A 10,981-nucleotide genomic window follows, 5' to 3' on the forward strand; every position below is an offset into this window, starting at 1 on the left:
CACCTTAATTCCTAAGCTGGAAAAAGATGCAGCATTGAAAGAGAATTACAGACCAATAACCCTGATGAACATAGATGCAAAATATCCTCAAGAAAATTCTTGCCAATAGAATGCAACAACACATCAGAAAGATCATCCATCAGACCAAGTGGGATTTACCCTTGGTATGCAGGGATGGTTCAACATTCACAAATCAATCAATGCGATGCACCATATTAACAGACTGCAGAAGAAAAATCATATGATTATCTCAATAGACGCTGAGAGAGCATTTGATAAAATACAACACCCTTTCATGATGAAAACTCTAAGCAAACTGGGTATGGAAGGAACAATCCTCAATGCAATCAAAGCAATCTATGAAAAACCCACAGCCAACATCCTATTGAATGGGGAAAAGTTGGAAGCATTTCCACTGAGATCTGGTACCAGACAGGGATGCCACTCTCACCACTACTATTCAATATAGTTCTGGAAGTTCTACCCAGAGCTGTTAGGAAAGAAAAATAAATTAAAGGGATACAAATTGGGAAGGAAGAACTCAAACTATCCCTCTTTGCAGATGACATAATTCTGTATTTAGGGGACCCAAAGAACTCTACTAAGAGACTATTGGAACTCATAGAGGAGTCTGGCAGAGTAGCAGGGTATAAAATCAATGCACAAAAATCAACAGACTTTGTATACACAGGCAATGCCATGGCTGAGGAAGAACTTCTAAGATCAATCCCATTCATAATAGCTACAAAAACAATTAAATACCTTGGAATAAACTTAACCAAGCACGTTAAAGATCTCTATGATAAAAATTACAAAACCTTAAAGAAAGAAATAGAAGAGGATACCAAGAAATGGAAAAATCTTCCATGCTCATGGATTGGAAGAATCAATATCATCAAAATGTGCATTCTCCCAAAAGCAATTTATAGATTCAATGCAATACCCATCAAGATACCGAAGACCTTCTTCTCAGATCTGGAAAAACTGATGCTGAAATTCATATGGAGACACTGACACAGGAGACCTCGAATTGCTAAAGCAACGTTGTACAATTAAAACAAAGCTGGAGGCATCACGATACCAGATTTCAGGACATACTACAGGGCAGTTTTAATCAAAACAGCATTGTACTGGTACAGAAACAGATGGATAGAATATGGAACAGAATTGAAACACCAGAAATCAATCCAAACATCTACAGCCAACTCATATTTGATCAAGGATCCAAAACACATCCCTGGAGTAAGGACAGGCTATTCAATAAATGGTGCTGGGAAAATTGGATTTCCACGTGCAGAATCATGGAGCAAGACCCCGACCTTTCACCTTACACAAAAATCCACTCAACATGGATTAAAGACTTAAATCTATGACCCGACACCATCAAATTATTAGAAAGCATTGGAGAAACCAGGGAAGATATAGGTACTGGCAAAGACTTCTTGGAAAAGACCTCAGAAGCACAGGCAGTCAAAGCCCAAATTAAATTTGGGATTGCATCAAATTGATAAGTTTCTGTACTGCAAAAGAAACAGTCAGGAAAGTGAAGAGGCAATTAACAGAATGGGAAAAAACATTTACAAACTATGCAACAGATAACGGGTTGATAACTAGAATCTACAAAAAAAATCAAGAAACTCCACAACATCAAAACAAACAACCCACTTAAGAGATGAGCCAAGGACCTCAATAGACATTTTTCAGAAGAGGAAATCCAAATGGCCAACAGGCACATGAAAAAATGTTCAAGATCACTAGCAATCAGGAAATGCAAATCAAAACCACAATCAGAATTCACCTCACCCTTGTTTGATTGGCTCACATTCAGATATCTACCAACAATAGATGCTGGAGAGGATGTGGGGAAAAAGGGACACTAACCCACTGTTGGTGGGAATGCAAACTGGTGAAGCCACTATGGAAGTCTGTCTGGAGATTCCTCAGAAACTTGAATACAACCCTACCATACAACCTAGCCATCCTACTCCTTGGAATTTACTCCTTGGAAATTAGGTTAGCAAACAAAAAGCTGTCTGCACCTTAATGTTTATGGCAGCTCAATTTACAATAGCTAAGACCTGGAACCAACCCAAATGCCCATAAAGTAATGATGGGACATGTACTCTATAGAATACTATACAGCAGTCAAAAAACAATGAAACTTGGTCATTTGCAACAAGATGGAGTAATCTGGAAAACATTATGCTGAGTGAATTAAGCCAGTCCCAAAGGGACAAATATCGTATGTTCTCCCTAATTGGCGACAGCTAACTGAGCACCAAAGGGAAATCTTTTGAAGTGAAATGGACACTATGAGAAACAGTTACTAGATCAGATCTGGTCCTGACTGTTGATGTGCAATGTAATACTTTGTCCATTTTAGTATTATTTTTGTTCGAGTACTATTGGTTGAACTCAGTAATTAACACACAATTATTCTTAGGTGTTTAAATTTTAACTGAAAAGTGATCTCTGTTAAATATAACAGTCAGAATAAGAGAGGGAGGAGATATACAGTTTGGGACATACTCAATTGGACTTGCCCAAATGGTGGCGTTAGAAACGTGCCAGGGGATTCCAATACAATCCCATCAAGGTGGCATGTACAAATACCATCTCACTTGTCCAAGTGATCAATTTCAGTTCGCAATTGATCATACTGGTATGTCTAAGAGTCAAAGGGATCACACAAACAAGACTAGAGTCTGCTAATACTAACTGATAGAATCAAAAAGTGAGAGAACAATGCATCACGGGAAGCAGGATACACAGCAGACTCCTAGAACAGCAGATGTTCTAAATTGCACTCTGGCCTCAGAATCAGTCCTTAAAGCATTCGGATATGACTGAAGAGCCCATGAGAGTATTTTAGGCATGGTGGGCCATGATACTCTGGCAAAAAAAAAAACGACCTACATGATAGATCTCTGTGAGTGAGTTCCCAGTGGAAAGAAAGGGGCCATCAAAGAAGGGGGTACCTTTCTCTGAAGGGAGGAGAGAACTTCCACTTTGACTATGACCCTGTCGGAATAAGATTGAAGTCAGTGAACTCAAAGGGCTTCCATAACCTTGGCAACTCATGACTAGAGCCTATGGAGATTACTGATGCCATAAACAAGAGTGTCCAATTGTTACGTCAACAACAGGAATCACTGTGTACTCACTTCTCATGTGGGATCTGTGCTTAATGTGTTGTCCAATGTGAATTAATGCTATACCTAATACTGAAATAGTATTTTACACTTTGTGTTTCTGTGTGGGTGCAAACTGATGAAATCTTTACTTAATATATACTAAACCAATCGTCTGTATGTAAAGAGAATTGAAATTGAATCTTGATGTTAATGGAATGGGAGAGGGAGCAGGAGATGTGGCGCGAGTTGGAGGGAAATTACGGGGGGGAAAGCCGTTGTGATCCATAAATGTACTTTGGAAATTTATATTTACTTAATATAAAAAATAAGAAGTGAAAGAGAAATTAGTTATTTCCCAGAAAAGCAAAAATCGTGAGAATCCACAACCATCAGACAAGCTTTACAAGAAATTCTGGAGTCCTACATTAGAATGAAACATAATGAAAACATGACTAGGCAAAATTTACTAGCAGATAATGTATAATCAGTAACCAATCAACAAAATGACTGGTATTAGTTCTTGTCTACCAGTAATAACTTTGAATTCAAAAGGATTAAATTTCCAGGCTACAAGATGCAGATCGGGCCAGCGCCACGGGTCAGTGGGTTAATAACCCGCCTGCGGCGCCAGCCCCCCTGAATTCTAGTCCCGGTCGGGGCACCAGATTCTGTTCCAGCTGCCCCTCTTCCAGGCCAGCCCTCTGCTATGGCCCGAGAGTGCAGTGGAGGATGGCCCAAGTCCTTGGGTCCTGCACCCGCATGGGAGACCAGGAGAAGCACCTAGCTCCTGGCCTCAGATCAGCGCAATGTGGTGGCCATTGGAGGGTGAACCAACGGCAAAGGAAGACCTTTCTCTCTGTCTCTCTCTCTCTCACTGTCCACTCTGCCTGTCAAAAAAAAATACATAAATCTGATCTCTCTCCCTCTCTCTCTGTATTTCTGCCTTTTAAATGAATAAATTAATCTTTCTAAAAAAAAGAAAAAAAGATGCAGATTGGGTGAATGGATTAAAAAACCAAAACCCCAGTATATGCTGCCTATGAAAAACCTATAAAAATATACATAGACTGAAAGTGAAGGGCTGGAAAAAGATATACCAGGAAAACAGAAACTGAAAATTGAGCAGGAGTAACTATCGTCATACAAGACACACTTTAAATCAAAAGTTGTAAAAATAGATAAGTGACATTGTACTTTAATAAAGGCAACAATTCAACAAGAAGCTATAACAATCATAAATGCATTCTGTAAAGAGTATCATGATATTTTGATAAGAATTGCACTGAATGCATAAATTATGTTAGGTAGTATTGACATTTTAATGAAATGAATTCTAGAAGAGTAATTGTCAAAAGGGATTACTCTAAAAAAATACTGAATAAACAAATGAAGCATTTATTTATGCAAACGTTTAATTTTTAAGCCAAATGAAGAACTTAAGATAGTGAATGTTAAAAATCTTTATTGTGCTATGTCATTGTGGAAGAAATATTTGAAGACAAAATTGCTTAGGTTCTGTAAAAGTTACATGGGAAGGATACTGCTTCTTTTCTCTCTACGTAGAATAATGATTACTATACTTTTTATGTATCAGAGGTAATCTCTATGTTAATATCCTTATAAAATATAAATAATATAAAATGGGACACTGACATTGAAAATAATAAAATAATAAAAATATTAAAAATAATTGTTCCATATGAGCATCAGTTTGTGTCCTGCCTGCTCCACTTCTGATCCAGCTCTCTGTGTGGCCTGGAAAAGCAGTAGAAGTTGGCTGAAGTCCTTGGGGCCCTGCATCCATGTGTGAGACCTGGAAGAATTTCCTGGATCCTGGCTTTCAGATCAACTCTGCCCTGGCCGTTGGTGCCATTTGAGGAGTGAACCAATGTATGGAAGACCTCTCTCTCTCCCTCTGCCTCTGCCTCTCTCTAACTCTTTCAAATAAAGAAATAAATCTTTAAAAATTAAAATAGAATAATTGTCCCTCTTTTCCTCTGGTGATAGATGGGCATTTATTAAATATTTTATTTATTTATTTGAGAGGCAGAGTTACAGAGAGAGAGAAAGAGAGAGAGAGCGAGAAGTGAGAGATCCTCCATCTTCTGATTCACTCCCAGAATGGCCACAATGACTGGAGCTGGGCCAATCCATAGCCAGGAGTCAGGAGCAGGTGCAGGAACCCAAGCACTTGAGTCATCTTCTAATGTTTACTCAGGCCATAACAAAGAGGTGGATTGGAAGAGAAGAAGCCAGGACATGAAATGTTCCCATATGGGTTGTCAATTCTGCAAACAGAAGCCTAGCCCACTAAGCCACACCACCACCCCTGCTACATGCACAATTTTTATGAAAGTGTTGAGGAAGACTACATTCTGTAAGAGGCTTTCGGGCCTGAATTCATTTTCCATAATAGATGCAAAAATGTATTTTTCCTTTTATTGGTACAAGAATGTGAAACAAAGACTATTCACAAGGGAATTTCTAGAGTCATTGCTTAACAAGAAGTTTCCACTGAGGTTTATTATCTGTATGGAATAAAAGTCTCACAGCTTTATAAAGAGAATGAAAAGCTTTCCTTAACTATTATTGTGGGGTAAAATAGGCATCAGATGCTCAATACCTAAGTGTTGAGAATCTATGATAAGACATAAAGCCACTGAATGCAGGACTAATATTTAATCCTTATCCTTAATTTACATTGCACTTAATGGGAAGAAATAAAACCAGTGTTTTCTCTTTTTTTGCAAGAAAATGGGATATAACATTAGACTATCAGCACTAATTTAAGGTGGGTATTTCATCTTGATAAAATGATCTATTAATCTTGCTTGATTAAATCTGTAAAATTATATACACAGTGTGTATTCTTTGTGAAAATTGCATACTAAAAATGTGTAAACAAATTGTCACCTTTCAATATTAATAAAAGTGATTAGAATTTAGAACATTGAAACACATATTTTAAAAACAATCTTAGGCTACTTTTTGCCCAGTGGACATTTCAGTTAATTAAAATAAATGTGTACTGGCATCGAAATGTTGAAAGCAGTCACATTATACTCAAGCCAAGTGACATGAATGATTTAGGGAAATTAAGGGAATGAAATTCAGTCCTTTGGAGACTTCTTATGGGAACACAAAGATACTGTTCATAGCGTGAAGAAAAATTATTTGGTAGACATAGACTTATAATCAATAGGGTATTATACTTTATGAAAACATCTGTTATAACATTATGTACTGTTTAAGAAAATGTGGTCACATATATGGGTTATTAACTCTCACAATAGAACAATATTGGTACGGTAGATTCTAAATATTTAAACAATGCCTAATAGGTATTTGTATTAATTATCTCAGTGAAGTAGATATAAGTTTTCTGATTTCATTTCCTGTTTTCTACTAATCAGTGTTTTCAAAAGATTTTACAACTACCTCTAGTAGGAAGTACATCTCACATCATAATTCAGGTCATATATATATATGTATATATATGCATATATATGTCACATTTGTAATGAATATAAATAAAATAAATGAGTAAAATAGAATACAACTGTTAAAATGAATGATTACAACTTACAGTGTGAAAAATACATCATATTTTGTTTATAAGTGCTGATGGCCTGATGATCTTTCATCATCAGGCTGAGCAATCAATTGTTATTTCTTGTTTTTCAAGAAATGAGCCTATTGAAAGTATAATTTCTTTTTCAGCTGAGTGCTTCCTTTTATGATGCAAATTTTATCTTTGCAAAAGTCATTCTGGGGTTTAGGGAGTAGACTTAAGAAATGGCAATATATGGTGTATCTATGCAAATTAAAACAAGCCCTGTGGATCACAGTGAGTTCTGAACTCACCTAAATCAATTCATAAATCTAACAGGAACATGGCCAGAACCAGCAGATTATGGATGAAAGAAATTTACACATGTGGTAAGTCAACATGGATAGCTCTTGAGTACTCTTTAAATCAATTATTCCTAGTTATTCCTTCATTTCAGTTATTTTCTAGAATAAATCCAATGGTGAGACTACCTGTTACTTAAAGAATACTCTATAAAAATTAACTATATTGAATTGCTAGGATAAAGCTTCAAGTTTTGTTAGTCTTTCTTATAGAGTAGCTATAGAAATGATGAGTTGTTTTAGTATTTAAACTCATAATTTTTCATACTTGCAAGTTTTCAATCATATTACTAGAGTTATGTGCCAAATAAAATATCTTTGTAACTCACTGAATTTTATTTAAATAAGTAGATTGATCATCAGAGAAACTCAATACTGATATACAAATCTTCGCTTTTTTCTTGAATCTACCAACAAAGGAACAACAACAATGAATCCTGGTAATGCAAGTTCTCCAAAGATCTTCATTCTCTTGGGTTTCTCTGACCACCCATGGTTGGAAATGCCCCTCTTCATGACGGTGCTCCTTGCTTATGTGTTCACACTGCTGGGCAATATCTCTATTATTGTGGTATCTAGGGTAGATCCTCATCTTGATAGCCCTATGTATTTCTTCCTTTCTAACCTCTCTTTCCTGGACCTGTGCTTTACCACAACTACCGTCCCTCAGCTCCTGTTGAACCTTTGGGGTCCAGATAAATCTATCAGTTATGGGGGCTGTGTGATCCAGTTTTATATGTTTCATTTCCTGGGGGCTACTGAATGCATCCTCTTAGCTGTTATGTCCTTGGATCGTTACCTAGCCATCTGCAAGCCCTTGAGGTACCCAGCTGTCATGAATAAGCGACTTTGTAACCTCCTTGTGGCCATGGCATGGCTAAGTGGTTTAGCTAACTCCTTACTTCAATCATCTCTCACTGTTCAGCTTCCACTTTGTGGTAATAACAAGGTAGACAACTTTCTTTGTGAAGTCCCAGTGATGATCAAGATGTCATGTGTTGACACCACATTCAATGTAGCTATGCTCTCCGCTGTGGGAACGCTCTACTCCCTAGTTCCCTTGTCACTTATCCTCGTCTCCTATGGGTTCATTGTAGCTACTGTGCTCAGGATTCGGTCCTTAGAAGGAAAGAAGAAAGCCTTTAACACATGTGGTTCTCATGTTATTGTTGTGTCCCTCTTCTATGGGCCAGTAATTATTATGTATGTACAACCCTCTGCTACCAACTCCCAGGACAAAAACAAACTCATGTCCCTGTTCTACAGTTTGGTGACTCCTATGCTTAATCCTTTTATCTACACTTTGAGGAACAAGGACATGAAAGGGGCAATGAGGAGGCTTCTTATCTCATGGTGCCATTGGGGAACAGAAGAAACATAGATATATTTGTGTTCCACACTCTCCACATATAACTCAGCAGGTCTCCTGTTCTAAAATTACCTCTTGCTTTAACCTATAAATTTTTAGGATCCTTTAGCACCTATTCCAATTATATGCCTTTGTGCATATTGTTATAGGTTGTCAGATATTTCAAGTGTGAGTCCTAATCCTCAATTTGCCTGCAATTTGCCTGAGAGTGATGATCAACTCACTAAGTTCCTTTGTATTTAGATGCAGAGTCCACTGTAGTAATCCCAAGAGTGGGCAGTAAATAAATGCCTACTGATGGACTCATTCAGTTTGAGACAGAGTCAGATTCTACCATTTTCTTTGTTACTTTGAGAAATATATATAAATATATATAAATAATATACAAATATAAGTGATTACACTGAAATTTACCATCTTACTATTGTGGATATGATTTTGGGATTAATTTTTGGTTTGAAGTCAACTCTACTTATGAATTATCAGCAAGTACAGATGCATTACTAGCTGACCCGCTCATGTGTATATTCTTTAATCCTTTAAAACTAAGACTATTAAAAACACCATAAAACTCTCTTTTCTACAAGTCTCAACAGATTCCCTTCACTTAAAGCTATCCTACTGAAGCAGTCCTAGGTTACCAGTGGGAAAAATTAATGATTAAAATCCTTAGAAACTTCTACATTGTTTCTAGAATTGAACCATTCAGCCTTTATTGTAAAAATGACCTACCCAGAATCAGAAAATTTGGAGTATTTTATAAATCATCAAAGGATGAAATAGTTTAGTCATTAAGGAATCAGAACATTACATGGTTGGCTGAAGGAAAATGGAAAAATTCAAGATAATAGGAAGAAAAATATAAAATAAAATAACTTGTCTATAAGATCATCAAGTCTGAGACATAAGTGAAAAAGTAGAAAATTTGATAATAATGTGGTGTCTAGGGGAGAGGCTGTTATGTTGATTTTATCAATGATGTACACAATATTATAAGTCTTTCATTTTATTATAATTATATGCCCCTTGCCCTTGTAATACTCTCATCTTTCAACTCATGCTTAATGCAAATATGTTTTTCTAACAACAAAATTTGTGTGCTCTTCATATACCTATCCCTCATCTGTGTGCCTGCACAGTCTACTTAATGCCAAGAAGATAATCTACTGATTCACAGTTTACAAGCCTCTGGTATAAATATATACTCAACTCTATTAAATCAATTATAGTAAATGATTTCAATCTTCAGTTTGTTTTGTATTGCTATAAACTTCCCTTTGTATACTTGAGTGGATGAATACTACTATTGGAGACAAGGAAAAATCATTCCTTTAAAGGCAGACTAATACTCTGGCACAGGCACATCTGTTCAGGTCTAAAAATAACGTCTGTTGGTTTTACTGTGTATCCTTCCTCCATAGTACCAATCGCACTTGAAACTTCACATTCCTTTAAATGGTCACTCCTGTCTCCAAAAAGACAATGCAGTCCATTTTTCTCATTTGGTAACTCAAGAAGCTATCACAATGAGTGCTACAGAACACATTCTCAATGAATATATTTAAACAAATGATTGAATGAAAAGTGTTACCTAATATTACCTATTACTGTTAACATTTCCATCACAAAATTATGCAAAAATTTGTCCAGTACTAAATGAGGAATTTAATAAAAATAATTAAATTTAAGGCACTATTTCTCTAATTATCTTGTAATATTCTGGTAGGTATGAAGAAGAGTAGTTTAGAAAAGTAATCTATATTCAAACAAATTTGAGAAAAGCCATGTATTATTCTTGGAATTCTGGAAAAATAACATATTTAATGTTTGAGAATTCCAGAGCAAACTATAAAACCACGGCTAATATAATACTTCCCAGATATTTGTTTCTTATTTTATTAGCTTAGTTTTGAGCAGAAAAGTAAATACCACAATTTTTGAAATAACTCACTAGAAGACAGTGAATCTTAGAACTGTAACAGAGGAAGAAGATGAGCTAAATTATAGTAGAAAATTCTACTTAAATTGTGGTAGAATCATTCTCAGTTATTTAGTTTTGAATGAATAAACATTCTCTTATTAAAGGTTTGTAGATGATTGAGAGAAAACTCCCTGTAATAGTTCTAATATGTCAGGGCTGGGGCTGTGGAGTAGTGGGTAAAGCCACTTTCTACAGTGCCAGCATTCCATATGGGTGCTGGTTTGATTCCTGGTTGCTTTATTTCTGATCCAGATCTCTGCTATGGCCTGGAAAAGCAGTAGGTGATGGTTCAAGTCCTTGGGCCACTGCACTACATGGGAGATGTGGAAGAAGCTACTGGTGCCTTGCTTTGGATAGGCTCAGCTCCAGGTGTTGAGGCCATTTGGGGAGTGAACCAGTGGATGAAAGACTGACACACTCTCTCTCTCTCTCTCTCTCTCTCTGTCTCTAGCCTCTCTGTAACTCTGACTTTCAAGTAAATATATAAATTTTAAAAAAAGGTTCTCAAAGGAAAAGGAAGACCTTTCTCTCTGTCTCTCACTGTCCACTCTGCCTGTCAAAAAAAAAAAAAAGGTTCTATTATGT

General features: G+C 36.4%; 1 protein-coding gene across 1 annotated transcript; it reads left to right on the forward strand.

Moving 5' to 3' along the window:
- Positions 1–7,476: 7,476 nt before the first annotated feature.
- LOC100353856 (olfactory receptor 2B11-like) lies at positions 7,477–8,427 on the forward strand. The gene has a single exon (XM_002714342.1). It carries the CDS (start codon positions 7,477–7,479, stop codon positions 8,425–8,427), a length of 951 nt encoding a protein of 316 aa, XP_002714388.1.
- Positions 8,428–10,981: the final 2,554 nt, after the last annotated feature.

This window comes from Oryctolagus cuniculus, chromosome 5 (assembly GCF_964237555.1).
Source record: "Oryctolagus cuniculus chromosome 5, mOryCun1.1, whole genome shotgun sequence".
Lineage (NCBI taxonomy): Eukaryota > Metazoa > Chordata > Mammalia > Lagomorpha > Leporidae > Oryctolagus > Oryctolagus cuniculus.

Bases quoted from the DNA above. Each gene is read 5' to 3' on its own strand.
- LOC100353856 (XM_002714342.1), top strand. From the start codon at position 7,477: ATGAATCCTGGTAATGCAAGTTCTCCAAAGATCTTCATTCTCTTGGGT.